This window comes from Salvelinus alpinus, chromosome 21 (assembly GCF_045679555.1).
Source record: "Salvelinus alpinus chromosome 21, SLU_Salpinus.1, whole genome shotgun sequence".
NCBI classification, from domain to species: domain Eukaryota; kingdom Metazoa; phylum Chordata; class Actinopteri; order Salmoniformes; family Salmonidae; genus Salvelinus; species Salvelinus alpinus.
In genome coordinates, this window is record NC_092106.1 from 14,608,703 (window position 1) to 14,632,449 (window position 23,747).

The 23,747-nt window shown below is 43.4% G+C and overlaps 1 protein-coding gene across 10 annotated transcripts in view; it reads right to left on the bottom strand.

Annotated features, from left to right (window-relative positions):
- The window catches only part of LOC139547894 (arf-GAP domain and FG repeat-containing protein 1-like), a 42,168-nt gene that overhangs the window by 8,436 nt on the left and 9,985 nt on the right, over positions 1–23,747 (bottom strand). For 4 of the 10 annotated variants that reach the window (XR_011669610.1, XM_071357051.1, XM_071357052.1 and 1 more), the window contains exons 2-9: positions 19,128–19,221; positions 17,651–17,766; positions 16,742–16,904; positions 14,176–14,359; positions 11,920–12,030; positions 10,490–10,576; positions 1,946–2,135; positions 1,526–1,605 (exon numbers count right to left, since the gene is read on the bottom strand). Coding sequence is in view for 9 of the 10 variants with exons in the window: in XM_071357051.1 (XP_071213152.1) it covers positions 1,526–1,605; positions 1,946–2,135; positions 10,490–10,576; positions 11,920–12,030; positions 14,176–14,359; positions 16,742–16,904; positions 17,651–17,766; positions 19,128–19,221 (1,025 nt within the window). In the remaining variant the exon portion in view is untranslated. The remainder of the gene's footprint in view (positions 1–1,525; positions 1,606–1,945; positions 2,136–10,489; positions 10,577–11,919; positions 12,031–14,175; positions 14,360–16,741; positions 16,905–17,650; positions 17,767–19,127; positions 19,222–23,747) is intronic. The other 6 variants (XM_071357054.1, XM_071357057.1, XM_071357053.1 and 3 more) reach the window with 5 other exon arrangements.

A 23,747-nucleotide genomic window follows, 5' to 3' on the forward strand; every position in this document is an offset into this window, starting at 1 on the left:
TCTCTACTTAGTCTGACAAGTTTATTCGACCTGTGATAACTTTTTGACGTTTTCGTCCGACGTTATGCGGGACTTGCATGAGCGTTTGGAAATGTGTACTAAACGCACTAGCAAAAGTAGCTACTTGGACATAAATAATTTACATTATCGAACAAAACAACAATTTATTGTGGAACTAGGATTCCTGGGAGTGCATTCTGATGAAGATCATCAAAGGTAAGGGAATATTTATGATGTAATTTCGTATTTCTGTTGACTCCAACATGGCGGAGAAATGTTATTTATATCTGAGCGCCGTCTCAGATTATTGCATGGTGTGCTTTCTCTGTAAAGTTTTTTTGAAATCTGACACAGCGGTTGCATTAAGAACAAGTGTATCTTTAATTATATGTAAAACATGTATCTTTCATCAAAGTTTATGATGAGTATTTCTGTTATTTGATGTGGCTCTCTGCAATTTCTCCTGATATTTTGGAGGCATTTCTGAACATGGCGCCAATGTAAACTAAGATTTTTGGATATAAATATGCACATTATCGAACAAAAAATACATGTATTGTGTAACATGATGTCCTATGAGTGTCATCTGATGAAGATCATCAAAGGTTAGTGATTCATTTTATCTCTTTCTGCTTTTTGTGACTGCTATCTTTAGCTGGGAAAATGTCTGTGCTTTTTGGACTTGGCGGTGATCTAACGTAATCATATGTTGTGTTTTCGCTGTAAAGCATTTTTTTTTTTTAATCGGACACTGTGGTTGGATTAACGAGAATTGTATCTTTAAAATGGTGTCTAATACTTGTATGTTTGACAAATTTGAATTATGAGATTTCTGTTGATTGAATTTGGCGCCCTGCAATTTCATTGGCTGTTGGCGAGGGGTTCCGCTAGTCCTAGACAGGTTAACGCATTACTAATACTTGTCATATTTTGTGCTTCCTTTTTCTTTTCAAGTCTTTTGCTGTCTTAGGAATCCGAAGGAAGAAGAGAAAGTCAAAAGCTCCAGCTGAAATGTCATTATCAGAAACCGCTAGAAGCTACTCTGGCAATGAAGATAGCGAGTGGGAGGTGACAGCTTGGCTGTCAACTATGTTTGGATCATAGTCTGTGAACCTTGCAAAATGGGCTATGTTGGGACTATTTGTCCTTGTGTGCGTGTAATAACATTGGAGAACTTACATAAATGAAATTGTGTAATGAAGCATGTGTCTAACTGTATGAAGCGAAGGTCTTAAGGTAAACCTTTCTACTGCAATGGTAGTGTAAGCAAGTGTAAGCAATAAAGATAGCTTCATTTACTTTGACTTGAAGTCCTTAGTGGTGAATTTCCACGATAGTTCACTACCCCTCAGATCGAAAAGTAATGGACGCAAGGTAGTGAGTTAAATATGAATAAAACTCCCTATAGTCCACGCTTACATCTTTCCAATATTTTGAAACCCAAGGGGTGAGTGAACTAGTGTAGTGCACACTGAAGGGGAAAGGGTAGGGATGAAAAAAACACACATGGAGTGATGTCACTCACCTCCAAAACCCTGGGGCATGCTGGACATACATTGTTGTGCTTGGGCTGACGAGACTCCTGTCACAGTGCCAAACATCCCCCTGGGACACAACACAACACTGGCGTTAGAGTGACCCCATGGACTCACCGTGACAGAGGCTGCGTCCCAAATGACAGCCTATTACCTACATGGTCCCTAGCAGTGGTGCTAAAAGCAGTGCACTTTTAGAGAATAGGGTGCGATTTGGGATCCAACTAGAGAGAGGTGAGAGGACTGAGTATCATTTTGAAAAATAGATCTACTTGATGGTACCAAGAAAGTCGCCTTATATATTTACAAAGATGTGAATATAAGAAAGACAGACAGACAGAAGGAACTCAAGGCATAGACTAGAGGGTAATGGGAAGAGGGTGAATTCATCTGATGGTGTGTTCTCGTACCCTTTAGAAGTGCTGATGGTGTTGTAGACGCTGGTGGCGGGGGCTGACGAGCCGAAAACGTTGTCCAGCTCGGCCAGTGCGGCATAGCGGTCTGCCGCCGACGTACCCGTCAGATGGCTCTGGGGGTGACGCAGTCCTGCTGACGTCACCGGGGGGAGAGAGCCTGGAACCCCGCTAGGGACACTACCTCCTGAAAAAACATACAGGCTGGTTCACAACACAGGGAGGCCAGGAGGGTACTTACTAGTAACTCCATTCGTCTCCCACTCACGGCAGCGAGAGCAACACATCATGCCAACACAAAGGAGACCTGCTCCTCGAGGGCCACAATCCAGACAGCTCCACACTCAAGCAACGTCACCATCTTCACAACAAGCTGTGATCTAGTTATTGTTGCTGTTATTTGTATGAACGAACGTATGTGATCTAGAAGTCAGAAATGGAATGCTGGAAGCGACTGGACCATAGTCCTCAAGGTGCAGGTCAGAATAGATATCAAAGCTCTAAGATACCCCTGTACTAAGAAAGGTTTTTCCACACAGAGGAAACGATGTGTGACGATTCCCACTCTCCCTTAGCCTGACTCTATACCTTTGGGATTCTGTTCTGCTGGGGTCCACTAAAATGAAGGCTCTAAAAACACCTACTCATGCTTTTACTCAGACTTCCTCGTAAGGCTGCAGGTTTTACGAGAGGTATTCCCACGCCATATCACTCTCACTTCACTTCTGTTTTTGTGCAAAGTGTAGTCAACTAGGAAAATTATTGTTTTCCAAAACAAGATACCCCAGTGCTAAGAAAAGGTTTTTCCACACAGAGGTAACCATAGCAATTCAGGTGACAGGTGAGCTGGCATTAGGACCAGCCAGTGAGATGGTATGACTGAACAGATGGGGCGCAAAAAGGTTGGAACCCCAGAAAGCCCGATTCTAACAGCGGGTTTTTATGAGCACCTGGGGCAGTATGTATCAGGTGTCTCAAGAATAGGAGTTGCGATTTAGGATCAGTCTTGCCTTTTAGAACACAATGAATGGGATTAAATGGACAGGGGAGACCTGATCCTAGATCAGCACTCCTACTCCGAAACGCTTGATACATACGGCCGCAGATTTACATTGTTATGTCTTAAGCTTGCAAAGGTTTCTCTTGCATGTCACGAAATAATGTCAAATGACTACTGGTTTCTCAGGTTGACATATACAGTGCATTCAGAAAGTATTCAGACCCTTTGACAATTTTCCACAATTTGTTTTGTTACAGCCTTATTCTAAAATAGATTAAATTGTTTTATTCCCCCTCAATCTATACACAATACCGCATAATGACAAAACATTATCACATTTACATAAGTATTCAGACCCTTTACTAAGTACTTTGTTGAAGCACCTTTAGCAGCAATTAAAGCGAGTCTTCTTGGTTATGAAGCTACAAAGCTTGGCACTCCTGTATTTGGGGAGTTTCTCCCATTCTTCCCTGCAGATCCTCTCAAGCTCTGTCAGGTTGGATGGGGAGCGTCGCTGCACAGCTATTTTCAGGTCTCTCCAGAGATGTGCAATCGGGTTCAAGCACAGGCTCTGGCTGGACCACTCAAGGACATTCAGAGACTTGTCCCGAAGAAGGTTTTCATAAAGGATCTCTCTGTACTTTGCTCTGTTCATCTTTGCCTCGACTCTGACTAGTCCCCGAGTCCCTGCCGCTGAAGAACATCCCCACAGCATGATGTTGTCACCACCATGCTTCACCGTCGGGATGATATTGGCCAGGTGATGAGCGGGGCCTGCTTTCCTCCAGACGTACCGCTTGGCATTCAGGCCAAAGAGTTCAAATCGTGGTTTTACCAGACCAGATAATCTGGTTTCTCATGGTCTGAGAGTCCTTTAAGTAACTTTTGGCAAACTCCAAATCAGGCTGCCATGTGTTGTTTACTGAGGAGTGCCTTCCGTCTTGCCACTCTACCATAAAGGCCTGATTGGTGGAGCGCTGCAGAGATGGTTGTCCTTCTGGAAGGTTTTCCCATCTCCACAGAGGAACTCTGGAGCGCTGTCAGTGACCATCGGGTTCTTGGTCACCTCACTGAAGAAGGCCCTTCTCCCCCATTTGCTCAGTTTGGCCGGGAGGCCAGCTCTAGGAAGAGTCTTGGTGGTTCCAAACTTCTCCCCTTTAAGAATGATGGAGGCCACTGTGTTCTTGAGGACCTTCAATGCTGCAGAAATGTTTTGGTACCCTTCCCCAGAGTTGTGCCTCAACACAATGCTGCTCTACGGACAAGTCCTTCGACCTCATGGTTTGGTTTTTGCTCTGACATGCACTGTCAACTGTGGGACTTTATATAGACAGGTGTGTGCCTTTCCATATCATGTCCAATCAATTGAATTTACAACAGGTGCACTCCAATCAAGTTGTAGAAACATCTCAAGGATTATCATTGGAAACAGGATGCACCTGAACTCAACTTCAAATCTCATAGCAAAGGGTCTGAATACTTATGTAAATAAATAAGGTATCTATTCTTTATTTTTAACACATTTGCAAACATTTCTAATAACCTGTTTTCGCTTTGTCATTATGGGGTATTGTGTGTAGATTGATGAGGCAAGTTTTTTTTACTTCATCCATTTTAGAAAAAGGCTGTAAAGTAACAAAATGTGGAGAAAGGGAATGGGTCTGAATACTTTCCGAGGTTGTATACTCAGTGGTTGTTCAGTCATATTGTCTTTAGTCATGAAAAAACAGACTCTCGCTTTTTGGACACGGACAGATCCCATTGGTGTACTTCTCAGGGGGAAACAATGCCAAACGCCTTAAATCTGTCCAGACAAATAAATGACTACAGTGGTTCCTCAATTAAAAGTTTTTACATTTTGCTATGCTGTAATAAAGGCGTGACTTTTTTTCTCATTAGAACAGACTCTCTGGTATTACTTATAATTTATTTAGTGTTGTACTGTTCCAAACGGGCAGAAAAATAATATTGTAATCTAACAGCACCTGTTTGTCATGCAACAGTATCTCTAGCGCTTTTGACAAAGATTTTACATGATGCCTAATTCACATATGCCTAAAATAAACTCAGGAAAAAAATAAACGTCCCTTTTTCATGACCCCGTCTTTCAAAGATAATTAGTAAAAATCCAAATAACTTCACAAATCTTCATTGTAAAGGGTTTAAACACTGTTTCCCATGCTTGTTCAATGAACCCTAATTTTTTTTATGAACATGCGCCTGTGGAACGGTCGTTAAGACTCTAACAGCTTACAGACGGTAGGCATTTAAGGTCACAGTTATGAAAACTTAGGACACTAAAGAGGCCTTTCTACTGACTCTGAAAAACAACAAAAGAAAAGATGCCCAGGGTCCCTGCTCATCCACGTGAACGTGCCTTAGGCATGCTGCAAGGAGGCATGAGGACTGCAGATGTGGCCAGGCAATAAATTGCAATGTCCGTACTGTGAGACGCCTAAGACAGGGAGACAGGACGGACAGCTGATCGTCCTCGCAGTGGCAGACCATGTGTAACAACACCTGCACAGGATCAGTACATTCGAACATCACACCTGCGGGACAGGTACAGGACGGCAACAACTGCCCGAGTTCCAGCAGGAATGCACAATCCCTCCATCAGTGCTCAGACTGTTCGCAATAGGCTGAGAGAGGCTGCACTGAAGGCTTGTAGGCCTGTTGTAAGGTAGGTCCTCACCAGACATCACCAGCAACAACGTCGCCTATGGGCACAAACCCACCGTCGCTGGACCAGACAGGACTGGCAAAAAGTGCTCTTCACTGATGAGGCGCGGTTTTGTTTCACCAGGGGTGATGGTTGGATTCGCGTTTATCATCGAAGGATTGAGCGTTACACCGAGTTCTGTACTCTGGAGCGGGATCGATTTGGAGGTGGAGGGTCCGTCATGGTCTGGGGTGGTGTATCACAGCATCATTGGACTGAGCTTGTTGTCATTGCAGGCAATATCAACGCTGTGCGTTACAGGGAAGAAATCCTCCTCCCTCATGCGGTACCCTTCCTGCAGGCTCATCCTGACATGACCCTCCAGCAAGACAATGCCACCAGCCATACTGCTTGTTTTGTGCGTGATTTCCTGCAAAACAGGAATGTCAGTGTTCTGCCATGGCCAGCAAAGAGCCCGGATCTCAATCCCATTGAGCACGTCTGGGAACAGTTGGATTGGAGGGTGAGGGTGAGGGCCATTCCCCCCAGAAATATCTGGGAACTTGCAGGTGCCTTGGTGGAAGAGTGGGATAACATCTCAGAGCAAGAACTGGCAAATCTGGTGCAGTCCATGAGGAGGAGATGCACTGCAGTACTTAACGCAGCTGGTGGCCACACCAGATACTGACTGTTATTTTTGATTTTGACACCTTTCCTTTGTTCAGGGACACATTATTCAATTTCTGTTAGTCACATGTCTGTGGAACTTATTCAGTTTATGTCTCAGTTGCTGAATCTTACGTTCATACAAATATTTACACATGTTAAGTTTGCTGAAAATAAACGCAGTTGACAGTGAGAGGACGTTTATTTTTTTGCTGAGTTTACTTATATCCACTAGGCTAATAAATAATACATTTTCCTTTCATTTATTTAATTAACCTATATCATGTTATTTCAAGTTATCCCTTTGGAGTGCATGCAAAAGCAATTTGGAGTTGTTGAACGTGAGTGACAAAATATCACAATTTAATTTAAATGAACTGAATGATGATGAACAATCTTTTTTTTTTTTTTTTTGAATGAACAAGGTGATTGAATTTAGAACAATAGTGTAAGAATGGCTCTTCCTCTGCACACACAAACAAAATAGCATTTTTTGTTTTATTTTTTACTTCGTCAGAAGAAGCTCTAACTGGACTGTAGCCTATTACTTACTAAAACTGTTAAAGGTATTTATTCTAAGAGAAACTAAAATGTTATGTTATATTCCATAACATTCTTAAAATATATGTTTACTAAATATATGCAAGTGATGTCTGTTAAATTAACAAGTTGATGGCGCAGCCATATAGCCTCGGCTACTAAGCACAGATACATAATACATAAATAAAAACACCCTTTCAAGACCTGAACTATTTAAATTTATGTGTTTTATTTATTACATTTACTTGTGGAATGTTACCGAAAAAATAACAATAGAAAGAAACATCTGGTGGTATTGGTAGAGAATCAGGCGGAGAATGCAGTGAAGTTGCGTACTTACTGTACAGGGCATTAACGCTGTGGGCCAGGTGTAAATGGTTTAGCAGCCTTCCAATCATTTAAATACAAAAGAAGCCATGCACCCTTGATGGGCTATCAGCAGGACAATAGACTCTTGCCAAGTTTAGGGTCTTTAAATGTATTAATGGATGTTTGCGAGGCATGTCACTTCTCCCATCTCTTTTGCATAGCCCAACAAATGAACTGTTTTCTAACCACATCTGGATGGATCCATAACAAATTACTTCGGGAATAAATATCACTGAATGACAAAATTATTGGAATAAAGTAGGCTAATGCAATTGAAGGCAACACATTGTTGCTTACTGAAACTCCCAAAGTCATCCAATTGTTATAATAGGATTTGAAGCAATAGCCTACCCACGTGTGGTCAACTATTTCAGCACCGTTTCATTTTCACTGAATCTCCATTTGGATATTGGTTAGAACCTGAATGTTAACAATCATTTTCCACAATTAGGCTGTGGGAATGTTAGGATTATTTTTCTCTTCACTCGCAGTCACTTCGTAGCCTAGGCCTACTCCCGACCGGTCACCTTGTACAGCGGCACATTATCCTAACGGAAACCCTGAGACCTACATATGCTAATGTAAAATGCATTTGAATTTTTTCTTGGAATAGAAACACCATAATATTTATCAATTTAATTAAGCTAAATTTCTAACCGTATAAACAGCACAACAAATACAGTAATTAATCATTTACAAACACATTTTTAACAATCCCATATAGTCTGTTCTAACAAAAAAGGTACAAGTCTTTAGTACAGCCAAGATTAAAAACAGTCAAAAGCATTCGTGAATTCAATCGCTTACGCCGACATGTTGCGGTTTATTCATTGTTTCATTATTCAAGGCTCCCTTTGTTATTTCATTTTAGAACTAAAAAGCTTGACTGTATTTAAAGACATGGATGACTTGAATGCTGTGTGATGACATGCACAAATGTATGGATGATTGATTGATATATATTGAAGTAGGCCTTTATTGGCAAATAAGTAAGATACGTTAAGACAGCTACAGTAAACAGGACTGTTAAGCCTACAGTGCCATGTCATTTCAATAATTTCATTCCAATAAAAACCTTGAACCCACCTGTCCCTGACTTTTCCTAAATATGTGTATTTTACACACTAGCAGTAGGCCTACATTGAGATAAATACCATAAAACTTTCAGAGAATTTGATCCTCAATCCGCCATGAAGGTCTGCTGCACCATATGCATATTAACAGTAGAATAGCCGGGACCCGATGAGTTGACTACCAATAGCCGCCAGTCTAATAAATCAATGTAATATTTACAACCACAAAGAAGTCCATTCATATTTCGTTTAGGGAGGTCATAAAAAACATGGTACTAAGACAATTTATTTCTAAATAACAGAATAGCGTGTTTTAATAGTTATTGATCTGTGCTATAGTAGCTGAGGCTATGGCGGCACCATGTCAATGAAATTAACTTGTTAATTCAGCAGACATCACATGCTTATATTCCCTAGCCCTTTACAATATGAATGATGGAATACAACAGAATAAAAACAGAAAGGATATTTTCCCCAAATGGGTATTTGCTGATTGTCATCAGTAGGCATGGAGCTGTGGGTATTCTAGGAAAATGTTTTATTTTGAAGGAGAAACCATCTGTAAAACATTTTGTTTTTGGCAAAAGCTTCATTAAAAACCTTGGAATATGCTCTTTCGGATAGGGTATAGCAATCAAAACATCTGGTCTGCATGGACCTCTGTAGAATTATTTGGAAAAGTAAGCAAGCGCCAACAAGCTTCAAAAAGACACCCTCAGATGCCCTCTGGTGGTCCAACTAGCATTAATAGTTGACCGTAAAATACTATGACGTCATTCACTCCAAAATGCCATACCATTAAAACTATTACACAACTTTTAAATGAGGACCCACTGTACCTGCTGGTTCTGAAAGGCTGTGACCCAGATTTGATCTATTCTACACCATGCATGAGCTCATCATCCCCAACCCGATAGCAATCTCACTCTACTCAACGAATCTTGAAGTCTGCGAAACACAGTGGAGGCTGGCTCGCAGCAGGGAGAGGTTTACCTTGCTCCGTTTTTTGTCAGAGCTAAAAAGATGGTATCCAAGTCAGCCAGAGCTGCGTATCTATCGGTGGGGACGCTAGTAGTGTCTCTGTCTACCGGCCCATTGGGTGTTCCTGCGGAGGAGGAGTTACTCTGGCTCTGGGAGGAGGAACGGAAGCATCCAAAGTCGGCACTACAGGATTTGGGGAAGTGGTAAAAATGTGCTAAATTGCTATCGTTAGCTAGGCCTCCCCCGAGGAAGTGCTACCTGCGAGAGAAAAAGAGATGACAGAGAGGAGTCACACAAGAGGGGCCTGGGTGTGTGTGTGTGTTCCTGACTGTGCAGTGTAAATCTGGGGGGCTGGATTGAACACTGTGTGCTACTGGAGGCAGGCAGCATCAACAGAGCACAGCAGTGTCATCTTTCATTTACAACAGCCCTGTGCTTCATCTGACCTGAAATCAATGGAAAGGCTCTGCATTATACTGTCGAGTAGTATAACTGTCAGATCTAATGGAGTCAACGGTGTCAGACTTGAAATGAGCACAACAGCACTCATGGTCCTTAGTCTGACTGTACCAAGAGCCACACAGTAACTTCAAATGTGTTTGTAGGATGATCGTAGCCTTTCTTAATCATCTTACCCTGAGGGTTAGTTAGGCACAGAGACTGAGGTTGGTCACTGTTTGACAAAACGGCGTGAGAGAGTTGAAGTAAAGGAAGAGTAGGAGCATCACTTCACTGGGAGTGGTTTGAGGGTAGAACCTGACTGTTGCTATGGAATAAGAAATCCTGCCTACTCTCCTGTCTGACAAATTAACACACCTACAGTGAATCACCGAATTGCCTACACTGTTACAAGATCTTAGTACAATACATAGGTGGAGAAATATCTTTAGATTTTAGATTAATAATCTCAAATCATTCTTAAAATGATCTTCTGCAGGATAAGAATTCCAGAGGCCGAGGTAATAATTGCCCATATTTTCTTTCAATAGCTGGCTGCAGTTTAGACTGCATGACATCATGTTAGTTTGCACCAATGACCTGTACTTCTGGATATGAACAGGTCAGCAAACATCAAAGAGCATACAACACACGCATCCACATACAGACAGACAGGCACACACACATCAATAGGAACATCCATATACATTGATTTGGGAAAACCCTTAGAGCCTACCAGACAGACAGAGGGGAGAAAGGGCAGTTAGGTGTTAGCTAGAGGCTGAACCCAGTGAGAGAGAGAGAGAACTTACTGTGAGCACCTGCACCCGGGTGAGGGAGAGCAGTGCCAGCGGTGGCAAACTCACCCACACTGCGGCTGGATGAGAGGGACGTGAACGCTGGCAGCCAAAACAGGAGGGGGCGGAGGGGAAATGAGTACCAGAGAGACAGGGTGGGGGGGGGAGAGAGAAATAAATATAAACCAAAAGGGGGAAGAAAGTGTGTGAACATCACCCAAAAGCAAAACGAAATCATAACAGAGCGAATGGAGTCAGTGTTAAAGCAGAGGCCAGGCAGTGTGGTGGTCAGTGTGAGTGAGAGCAGGAGGAGCCTTGAGAGAAAGGGGGGTGCATCTCCATAGTCTAAAGTGGTTTCCTCTCATCATCTGCACAGATCTGGAAAACATATAGGCTAAATGAAAGCAGACATGAGAGAGAGGTCTAACTGTACATTTGTTCGATTCTTTCAGATCAGTGCGGATGAAAGAAAGGAGACAAGGAGAGGACACCACTAGAGTGTTGAGATGCACCCAAAGAGCAGTGCATTCCCATTCACCACCGGGTAGGAGTCAAGAGGTCATCTGCAGACTGCAGGCATTAGTCTCCAACAGAGGGCAGTGTGGTACATTCAAAAGTAATTCCCTTGACTGTGGGTGGAGAAACTAGCCAGTGAGTGAGCGTATGTGGCTTGAGCAGCCAGCCAGCCAGCTAGCAAATACAGAGCCAATGAGAGTGAAGAAATGAATGGAGCGGAGTGGAGCCATGGACCAGGACGGTGAGAAGTGAGTGACATAGACAAACAAACACATATGGAGAACTGTGTCCTAACATAAACACAGACAATACGGACACAAAACGCATGACGAGTAGCAGTGAGAGAACTCACTCCTCCGCTCTCTCCACTGGCTTCCAGTTGAAGCTCGCATCCGTTACAAGACCATGGTGCTTGCCTACGGAGCTGTGAGGGGAACGGCACCTCCGTACCTTCAGGCTCTGATCAGGCCCTACACCCAAACAAGGGCACTGCGTTCATCCACCTCTGGCCTGCTCGCCTCCCTACCTCTGAGGAAGTACAGTTCCCGCTCAGCCCAGTCAAAACTGTTCGCTGCTCTGGCACCCCAATGGTGGAACAAACTCCCTCACGACGCCAGGTCAGCGGAGTCAATCACCACCTTCCGGAGACACCTGAAACCCCACCTCTTTAAGGAATACCTAGGATAGGATAAAGTAATCCTTCTAACCCCCCCCCCCCCCCTTAAAAGAGTTAGATGCACTATTGTAAAGTGGTTGTTCCACTGGATATCATAAGGTGAATGCACCAATTTGTAAGTCGCTCTGGATAAGAGCGTCTGCTAAATGACTTAAATGTAAATGTAAATGTAACTGATGTGAGCGTGTAACGGAGAGAGAAAGTGTGTGTGAGATAGGAACAGGTCACGACAGGTGAATGGAGCATGCTCTACCTGTATGTGAGGTCTGGAAGGGGGCTTGGGGTGCCGAGGGGACAGCACCCGATGGACCCGCGTTCCCAAACGCATCAAAGTTAGCAAAGTCTGTGTTTGCGTTCTGAGCAGCTGGAGGTTTGTAGGAGGGTCAGACACACGTAAAAAAGAAGTACAAACAAAACAGGACACAATGAATGAGATGATTAATGGGATGCACATGACACATGCTGCATCCCGTCATGTGCATCCCAAATGGCACCCTCTTCCTATTGCGCACTGCTTTTGACCAGAGCACCCTGGTCTAAAGTAGTGCACTAAATAGGGTATATGGTGCCATTTGGGATGATCCGACAGAAATGACACATTGAGAGATATGTAACTAAACTAGATGGAGCTAATGACAGACTGGCACTAGATGACAATGACAAACCAAAAACGGCTGTGATGACAGGTTCACCTTCTCCTATAGGGCACCGCCCTGAACCTAAGCTCATGTTCCCTTCTAGTGTGTGTGTGCCGCTGTCTGGGTTCAATGTAAAACCCATTTTAAATCTAGCACATGTATTCATTTCACGCTTTCTCATGGTCATGGCAATTCTGAATTATAAAAATACAACATCAATCAAAGCAAATTTGGTAGAATGCATAGAATTAGTCATTTAATAGGATCTCTGTGGTAGAATGCATAGAATTAGTCATTTAATAGGATCTCTGTTGTAGAATGTTTGAATTAGTCATTTAATAGGATCTCTGTGGTAGAATGTTTGAATTAGTCATTTAATAGGATCTCTGTTGTAGAATGTTTGAATTAGTCATTTAATAGGATCTCTGTGGTAGAATGTTTGAATTTAGAACTTTTGATTGATAAAAGTAACAGTGTTGATTTGAAACCCATTTTATTATTTGCCATGGTGATTCTATTCATAAGAGTACAATTACATTTGAATATAATGATATCACAATTTTAAAGAGCAACTTCAGTAGAATTTAGGATGTTTGGTTGACTGGCACCAATGTTGACTTGGAACTCAGATGTGCGACTTGCTTCTGCTATCTAGGATTATACTTTTTTTTTATGAACTTCCAACACCCAGCGTTTTCACCAGTCCGTACCATGGATGACAGAGACATCAATATCTATCTGCAAGAAGTTCAAATTACATTAACAATGGTAAGCATCAAATACTGTATTCTTACCATAATTTGGTCAATTTAAGTTTTGATTTGGCTTATTATTGTGTATGTGATATTATTATTGTGTATTTCTCAAATTCCATGTAGATATATATATATAGAATTGGTTTTATTGCAACTTTAGGTCAGGTCCTCTGAGTTAGTCAGAGATCTGGTATTGTGAGTGGTACTGGAAGTCCCAGTCCCAGCTACCACAACCAGCACCAGCCTGAGCAGGAGAAACAACATCTGTTCTACAAGCACATGGAGATTATACGCAAGGTGGAGATCTATAGGAAAGTGAGGATGGAGTTCTACGAGGATGGAGTTTCACAAGTCTTTCTGATAAAGAGATGAAAGCCACCCGGGGGAGTTGGCTGCATAGGTGGGCTTCCTGTGAATCTCTGATTTATTTTGTCGAAGTAGTAGAAAGATAAGAAAGGATTGCTAGGTATATTATTTTTGATAAGGGTGTAGGTTATTGGCCACTTAATATATATTTTTTAAATCCTATTTTAAGTATCAAATTATAATGTGCCTTTTTTGAGTGAGTGTGTGTGTCTTTAAGCCTCATGTGTGCTTACTTGGTGCTGCCTCTCTGCCCACACTACATTAAGTTAGAACTTTATGGCTCTTTGAGGATGAGAAAACATTATCCTCTGAGCAAACACACGCTAACAGCTTTACACTAGCCTCATTAATAACCATGGAGACTGACGGCCCATAGCCCTGTTAGAATTCTATAGTGTCTGCCGATGCTTCACATAGACCAGTGTGATGGACAATAGGGGGAGGGGTCCTGTCAAGTAGTAAGAAAAAGTGATGGCCAATACTCTTGAAATTAAGGAAATGATAATGTCTCTAAACCTTCTTCCACTACCATAAAACACTTTTGGACAGGTGAAGAAAGCACCCAAATATTTTTCTGGAAAATTTATTTTTATAATTCCATAAGTATGAGTGTATCATTGAGTATAAGTATCATTGACCATTTAAGTCTATCCACTACGCAGTAGATGTAACCACCGTGGTGTTTTTCTGACTCAAGCTGTTGTGACCGCTCCAGGGACCGGTGCAGCTCATGACACTCCTCCTGCTTACCTGGGTGGCTGTTGAAATGTGCAAAGTTAGCAAAGTTGGCTGCCAAGCCTGCTGCCGTCTGCGAGTGGGACGGAGCGGCGAAAATGTCTCCGCCCAGGTCGCTGAGGAGGTCAAACTTCTTGTCGTGGAACTGCTGCTGCTGGCTCAGCTGGAGGGCCTGGGCCGCACGACTCCCCACCGGAGACTGCAGAGACACAACAGGGCTGTGTTCATTAGGGCATGACATAGCAAACAGAACACAAAAACACGCATTTCTTATTGGACAGAAGTTCAGATGGAACTTCCCTGTTTCACTCCATTTTGTGCTAAACATGACTGTTACCTCACAGAGATATCTGCACTTCACACTGGTTATCTTGTTGAAAGCAACTCACAAAGAGATATGTTTAGACTACTAGAGCTAGAAGGGTTTCCTGAACACATGACCTGACCAGAAACAGCTTATATCTCAAGGCCATCAGACTTAAATAGATAGCCATCACTAGCCAGCCTCCACCCAGAAACCTGCCCTGAACTTAGTCACTGTCACTAGCCAGCCACCACCTGGTTACTCAACCCTGCACCTTAAGAAGCTGCTGCCCTATGTACATAGACAAGGAATCACTGGTCACTTGAATAATGTTTGCATACTGTTTTACTCATTTCATATACATTACCAGTCAAAGGTTTGGACACACCTACTCATGCAAGGGTTTTCCTTTATTTTTCCTTTTTTCTACATTGTAGAATAATAGTGAAGACATCAAAACTATGAAATAACACATATGGAATCATGTAGTACCAAAAAAGTGTTAAACAAATAAAAAATATATTTTAGATTCTTAAGTAGAAAAAAGTAGCCACCCTTTGCCTTGATGACAGCTTTGCACATTCTTGGCATTCTCTCAACCAGCTTCACCTGGAATGCTTTTCCAACAGTCTTGAAGGAGTTCCCACATATGCTGAGCACCTGTTGGCTGCTTTTCCTTCACTCTGCGGTCCAACTCATCCCAAACCATCTCAATTGGGTTGAGGTCGGGTGATTGTGGAGGCCAGGCCATCCGATGCAGCACTCCATCACTCTCCTGCTTGGTTAAATAGCTCTTACACAGCCTGGAGGTGTGTTGGGTCATTGTCCTGTTGAAAAACAAATGATAGTCCCACTAAGCGCAAACCAGATGGGATGACGATTGCTGCAGAATGCTGTGGTAGCCATGCTGGTTAAGTGTTTCTTCAACTCTAAATAAATCACAGACAGTGTCACCAGCAAAGCACCCCCACACCAACACACCTCCTCCTCCATGCTTCACGGTGGAAACCACACAGGCAGAGAACATCTGTTCACCTACTCTGAATCTCACAAAGACATTGTGGTTGGAACCACATCAGACCAAAGGACAGATTTCCACCGGTCTAATGTCCATTGCTCGTATTTCTTGGAACAAGCAAGTCTCTTCTTCTTATTGATGTTCTTTAGTAGTGGTTTCTTTGCAGCAATTTGACCATGAAGGCCTGATTCAAGTAGTCTCCTCTGAACAGTTGATGTTGAGATGTGTCTGCTACTAGAACTCTGTGGGCTGCAATTTCTGAGGCTGGTGACTCTAATGAACTTATCCTCTGCAGCAGAGGTAACTCTGGGTCTTCCTTTCCTGTGCCAGTCTTCATGAGAGACAGTTTCATCATAGTGCTTGATGGTTTCTGCGACTGCACTTGAAGAAATGTTTAAAGTTCTTGACATTTTTTGGATTGACTGACCTTCATGTCTTAAAGTAATGGACTGTCATTTCTCTTTGCTATTTGAGCTGTTTTTGCCATAATATAGACTTGGTCTTTTACCAAATAGGGCTATCTTCTGTATACCACCCCTACCTTGTCACAACACAACTGATTGGCTCAAACGCATTAAGAAGTAAAGAAATTACACAAATTAACTTTTAACAAGGCACACCTGTTAATTGAAATGCATTCCAGGTAACTACCTCATGAAACTGGTTGAGAGAATGCCAAGTGTGCAAAGCTGTCATCAATGCAAAGGGAGGCCACATTGAAGAATCTCAAATATATTTTGATTTGTTTAACACTGTTTTGGTTACGACATGATTCCATTGTGTTATTTCATAGTTTTGATGTCTTCACTATTATTCTACAATGTAGAAAATAGTTTAAAAAAATGTAAAACCCTGGAATGAGTAGGTGTGTCCAATATTTTGACTGGTACTGTATATATAATGCCATCCTACTCCACTATTGCTGTATATATGCACACACTATACTATCCTACGTATTCTACATATATACTAAATATTCTATCCACATACTGTCCATACATCACACACACTCCGGACTCCTAATATTTATATGTTTCTTAATTCCATTCCTTTACTTTTAGATGTGTGTGTATTGTTGTGAATGGTTAGATATTACTGCACTGTTGAAGCTAGGAACACAAGAATTTCGCTACACCCACAATAACATCTGCTAAATATGTGTATGTGATGATTTTTTTTTTTTTTTTTTTATTTGGTTATGGAAAACGTTGTATGGCCTGTTATCAGCCAGCTGAGTAACCAGTATGTGTGTGTCTTACCTGACTGGGTGTGTGCTTGTTGAGGTGCAGGGTGGGGGCGGACTCCCCCAGCAGTGTTTTGAGCGGTCGGACTTCGGGGGTGCTGCTGGTGCTGCTGGCTGACGAGCCTGAGATTGAGGCATGGACCGAAGCCACCACTTTGGCCTGCTCCGGGGGAACAAACCTAACCATAACAACAACGGTGTTCAATTGGTTACACAGCAACACAGGGTTCAATTCAAATGGACTCCTATAACCCAGCATCTCAGAGTAAGAGTGCTGATCTAGGATCATAATGAATCATATTACATGGACAAGGGGGGACCTGATCCTAGATCAGCACTCCTACTCTTTGTGCATACAGCTCCTGAACATTAAAACAGAAAATGTCTGTTTACTGTTGGCTGCTCCTGTGAGAACATTTATGCTGCATTTAGATGGTACGAGGTAGACGGCTAACCGGATGTCATTGTTTTCGATGAGAGCACAACGGGAAATGCCGTCAGCCGCCATGGTAGACCGGACTTGCCGCAAGAGTTCAAATATTTCAACTTTTTCCATCTGTCATAGCGTTGTTTTTTACCGGATATTGATTTGCACTTCGTTTACTGAAATCACCATCACCATAGCAACCGTCGGGCTGGCTTGCTTTTGCTGTCACCCTCTTTCTTGCTTTCTTGTCCTGCAATGCCGACTGGTATGACGGTTTTAACTAACGCATACAGTAACCTAGATATCATCCACTAAATACACATGGGTTGTTACTGATGCAAAGTGCCTTGCTGCTCGAGGGCCAACTGCAGTGAGCTGCCAGTCTCCAGGGCTTCCTCATGCAGTGAAGCGAGGCGCCCCAAATGGCGCCCTATTCCCTTTTTAGTGCACTCCTTTTGGCCAGAGCCCTATGGACTCTACTCTACAGCAGCCACTCACCATCTCTTCTTCTCGTATTTCTCCTGAAGGAACTCCTTGACTTTCTGGGGTTCTCTGAAGTCCGGTATGGAGGCCGTTCTGTCGTCGTAAAGCCCCAGCCATATCTGTTTGCATGACTAGAGAAAACAGACGAGAGAGGGGATGGACAGAAACAGCAGAAAAACGTGTTTGGTTAAAAATGTAAGGTGAATAAAAGTCACAGGCTAATCAGAAGATGTGGTTCATCACCTTTAGAGTGGAAAAAGAGAAACATGAAAAAAAGAGAAAACCCTTCAACACCTCCGGGCAAAGACAGCAGCAGAATGTAGCACATTCAGGAACACTCTTGGGAGCCCGGAAATGGAGAGATCTACAACCAACTTGCCAAGTGCTAAGAGACGTTACAGTACACACAGACACCTAGGATTTTACAATTAGAAGCAGACAAATAGAATACATAATGAAACATAGACAGACGGACGGACAGAGGGAGAAAGGAGACAGCGAGAGCGAGAGAAAGAGAGACAGACAGGCACACACTATTTAAAAATAGGACAGACAGCAGCAGACAGTAAAGTCAAGGCTGAAGATAACGTCCTCCAAGGCTTGTGTCGGTGTTTCCAATAGGCCTAGAATATTCTTCTCACATAAAGCACCTAACACACATAGCCTGCAGAACAGCAACAAGGACAAGCACAGGCTCAATTTTGTACCACTACCACCCATATCACCTAGCAGAAGCGCATTACTCCAATTTGAAATCCTTAGCAGATTAAAGTGTGTGTGTGTGTGTGCGCGCGCGAGCGTCAGGACTAACGTATGGAACGCATGAGAAAGCATCAGAGCACCATCTCCTGAAAGAGCTGCTCTGTGTCTGTTGTGCCGTGGCCACCCAGTCGGCACGCCACCACGCTATTCTCAGCAAACACACAAATCCCACTTTACAGGATTAGGGGAAATATCTGTGGAATGTCACCCAAAACCAAAAGGGGGAAAGATGAGGCCGACCATATAGGATTCTGGAACACAAAGTAAGGAATTCCATGATCTGGGGTTAGAATAAGTTTCAGGGCATTGAGGGCAAGGAGTCAGCCAGCCAGCGCTCCTTAGACTAATGTGAATATATTTAAGAGGTGGAGCTATGAAAGGTGGCCTAGCTTGGAGGACAATGGAAGTTGAATAGAAACATAGGCTACTAGCCTGGTCCCAGATCTGTTTGTGTGTCTGGCCATCACAATGGGCATAGAAGTCAGAAAGAGAGCATAAACAGATCTGGGACCAGGCTAGAAAAACACTTCTTTATCATTATAAAGCTATGGGTTTCTGCATTCTAGTCTCCATCAGTGTGCTAAGAACTGGAAGAGCTGGACAGTGACAACAGAAAAAAAAAAACTGTTTGCTTCCCTTTGGTGCCTAGTGAATACGACCCAGGCAGACATCAGCCATGATGACAACAGTCCTGGGAGGTCTGTGGGGCCTGGTCGCTATGCCAACCTACCTCATTGCCGTGTTTCTGGAGGAACTCGATTTCCTGTAGCGTGAAGGTCGTCATGGAGATGGACTTCACTCTGTGGGGTGGGTTCAGCCCTCGCCTGAGGACAGGAGAGGGAGGAGAAAAGAGAAGGGGGAAGGGGGGAGAGATAAAAGAAGAGGAAGATGGGAGAGAAGAGGAATAGGAGGGGAGAGAGAGAGAGAACAGCGGAGAGAGGGAAAGAGGAGAGAAAGAGGGAAGGGGGTTAATTAAATTGTAAAGCATCACACATGAAGAGCCCTCCCATTAGATAGGATCATAAGACCAGATCCCTGTACTGACTCCTATTCAGACTATAATGATTAATTAGGAACGTGCTGGGTTCTGCTGGGCTTATTACTGCAGAATCTGGGACAAGGACAGAGCAGAGACATCACTAGAGAGGAGGGCGAGAGAGAGGAGGGGGAGAGAGAGAGCAATTCTTCCCTTGTATAGCCCAACAACACGGGGGGAGCGTTAGGGAGCGAGAGAGCGATGGAGCACGAGGGAGCGAGAGAGAGAAATTCTACCCTTGTATAGCTTAACAACACGGGGGAGCGAGAGAGAGCGATGGAGCACGAGGGAGAGAGAGAAATTCTACCCTTGTATAGCTTAACAACACGGGGGGAGCGAGAGGGAGCGAGAGAGAGCGATGGAGCATGAGTGAGAGAGAGAAATTCTACCCTTGTATAGCTTAACAACACGGGGGGAGCGAGAGGGAGCGAGAGAGAGCGATGGAGCATGAGTGAGAGAGAGAAATTCTACCCTTGTATAGCTTAACAACACGGGGGGAGCGTGAGGGAGCGAGAGAGAGCGATGGAGCACGAGTGAGAGAGAAATTCTACCCTTGTATAGCTTAACAACACGGGGGGAGCGTGAGGGAGCGAGAGAGAGCGATGGAGCACGAGGGAGAGAGAGACATTCTACCCTTGTATAGCTTAACAACACGGGGGGAGCGAGAGGGAGCGAGAGAGAGCGATGGAGCACGAGGGAGAGAGAGAAATTCTACCCTTGTATAGCTTAACAACACGGGTACTGAACCCCGGGTTGCCGTCACGACACACAAGACATAACTTAGTTCACTGAGCTCAATCCTAAATGGTAGGCCTCGATCTAAGAGTCAACACTTGTCTTTCAGTCTCATGCAAGGTTACTTATTATGCAATGCTCGTTAAGTGACCTAGCTCTGCTACACTTGAAGAGAGTTAGCGTTAGCCTAGGTGTGTGTATATTTTTATATATAAAAATATGTGTGTGTGTGTGTGTGTGAGAGAGAGAGCGAGTCTTTGATGAAAGTGTGTGGGCTTTTAAAGTATGTGTTTGGTTTGGTGTGAGTGAGCCTGAGACATCAGGGAGGCTGGTTTCCTGCCTCCATTTCCTGTGCACGGCTCTGCTCCTGTGTGCCTGTGTGGGCGTGCTTGCCATTTCAAGAAAGGAGAAGAAAAGTCTGCTGAGGAACAGCTGAAACTGTAACCCGTGTCACTCAGGTCACCTGAGCCTCAGCACTTGTTAAGACAATCTCATTAACGTTTGCTCTAGACCAATGGATTTAAACCTGTGGTCCGGGGTACTGCAGGTGGTCCGCAATGTTTTTAAAGATGTTTTGTTTTTATGTATTTTTTAATAATAATAATAATAATAATACAATTTTACATTACTTTTCACAATGCAAAATGTTAAAAATAATAATAGGCCTGTTCACATTCACTGCTAAAATGGACAAAATTTGAATGCCACGATAATGTAAAAAATAATCTGCGATTGGTGGTCCTCACACACACACACACCTCGCCTAAACAGTCTCCATGGAGACCTAAGATAGATCTACAAGCTGTAGAGAACTGGGAGGGAGAGAGCGATGCTGTGTAAAACTAGACTAAGGCTGATCTTCAATTATTCACTGCTCTTGCCTTTCGACCTTTGTTGAAATGAAGGATGAGTCCCACCCAAATGGTAGAGCGCCTCAGTGTATGGCTATGGATCACCCATCCATCTCCTTCCATCTTCAGTTCTATACAACACCACTCAATCAACTGACTGACTGGAGCCGCATTCAGAGAGCCCTGGTCAAAAGTAGTGACACTAGATTGGGAATAGGGTGTCATTTGGGACGGGATCTATGTATTGGGTTCAATTACTGACCTATTGACAGACAATGACAAAGTAGGAAACGGGTAGTTGTCGACAATTAGTATTAGACTAGCATTTGACTAGAGCCAGGTAATAATTTAGCATTGCAGCTACATCAATGGTAAGAATTATTCAGATATACTATTCGGCTTCGAGGTTTGTTTGTTTTTCACAAATAGAGTGACTGACACATCATGGTCTCACACAGAGATTACAGTCAATCTATATCACACACAGACCAGGTCTTATTCACCAGACACCAAATGAAAGTTAAAAACGAGGAGGGAGTAGCTGAACTTGAGAAATGCTTGTTTTCCGCTGCAAACTGTTTTTCTACGGTGTGCAGTGCACTAATGAATGTGACCCAGACCAATACATGGATTAGATGCAGCCTGTTAGATCATTCCGACCGTGTTCATGCTGGCACAAAGTACAGCACACCCGACAGTGTAGTTGTGGCTACTAGTGTGGGGAACATGTGACTTTTCAACCTTCTCTCGCTCTACTCAGACTGGCCAGTTATCCAACCATGAGGGTGAAGTGAGTGTTTGTGTGTGACTCTCTCTTTCTGTGTGTGTGTGTCTCTCTCTGTGTGTGTGTCTCTCTCTCACACACTGTGTGTGTGTCTCTGTGTGTGTGTGTGTGTGTGTGTGTGTGTCTCTCTCTCTGTGTGTGTCTCTCTCTGTGTGTGTGTGTGTGTGTGTGTGTCTGTGTCTCTCTCACTCTGTGTGTGTGTGTGTGTCTGTGTCTCTCTCACTCTGTGTGTGTGTGTGTGTGTGTGTGTGTAGAGCTTGGGGCACGTGAGTGATCAGTTCAGTCTCATGAGGAGGAAAGTAGGTCAGATACTGGGAGAGAGTTCCAAACCCCTCCAGCTCTGAAATAGGATGGCATCCCACCGCAATTGAACAATTGACACTTTTTAATCACTCTGCGAGTGTGTGTGTGTGTGTGGTTACAGTGAAACATTTGATTTGCATACCCACTATTTTGTGTCTCTCTCTCTGACAAACACACACAGTATGTGTAAAGAGCTGAAACACCCAGCAGGGGAGTGTCTGTCATTAACACACTGACTCCTCCAGGATGAGAGAAAGAGATAGAGGGAAAGGGACTGGTAGTGCTGAACCCAGGTCCCAGCAGAGGCCATCTATGTAGCATCCTCACCAGCCAATGCCTCTGTAGTACTCAAGTCAACATAAACTATGGTTGGTCTCAGGAGTTTTTACTAATCACATGAAGTAACCAGAACAAAAATTCAACTAGGTCTGAGAGCTTTTCCTGGTCAGGTCACGTGGTCAGGTCCTGGCTGACATGGTCAGAAAATAACTATGGTTCCTGAACTATGGTCATTTTTTTAAATGCATTTTAACTTTATTTAACTAGGCAAGTCAGTTAAGAACAAATTCTTATTTTCAATGAGGCCTAGGAACAGTGGGTTAACTGCCTTGTTCAGGTGCAGAACGACAGATTTTGACCTTGTCAGCTCGGGGATTCGATCTTGCAACCTTTCGGTTACTAGTCCAATGCCCTAACCACTAGGCTACCTGCCGCCCCGTGTTACTATAGTAACGTCCCACTATAAGGAAACCTCTGCAACAAACAGTGTGTTCCTCTTGGGAAAAGCCTCTCCACCTTCATATGGAATGTGTTAACACAGTAGATTTGAACTCCACCCATTAAACATGCCACAGGCGGGAGGGAGAGGGGACGAGTTAATAACTACTCAAATCAGTTAACCTAACTAACTGGCCTAGTTAACTACTCATATTGATGACGAGAAGAGACCAAAAATCAACTATTAATCTCAAGCCAAATCAAAAGGCATTAGGATCAACAGAAGGAAAGACTGCCACTATCAAGCATCAGAGTCTTATGAATGAGCGTTGAAATAGTGTTGTGTTACAGGTTGAAGTTGACCTTTGACCCAGAGGGTCTTTAAGGTAGGTTCCTGTAGAAGGGAAGGGGGGCTGGTCAACAAAGTACGTGCCTGTGGTTAACAAGAGACAGAGCTCAGAAGGAGGATGGGCATGGAACTGCTCACATTTCCCTCACATTCCTTCAGCTTCTCTTCATCCTCTCCTGAGGTCCATCCATCAGGGTGAAGGAAGGACAGACATGCCAGCAGCACTAAGAGCTATCCTATCAATAATACAAGCACATCCTTAAATTATAGGCCTAAACCAGTAGCTTGTAACACTATCATTAGCATATGTCAGGAAGCTCCAACCATACAACACAAAAGAGTATCAAAGAACACAATGGGCTAGTTTCCCAGACCCAGATTAAACCTACTCCTGGACTTAAAAGCATGCTCATGCAGAGTCCCCACTGAAAGTGACTGAAAGTGTTTGAGGAAAAATACTAATCTGGGTGTGGGAAATTGTCCCGCGTAAAGTAATTTGATGTCTCTCAGTCAGCACTAACCTCCTCTACCCTTCCTGGGAACCAAAGTGAGAGAAGATGTCAATTCGCAACTTC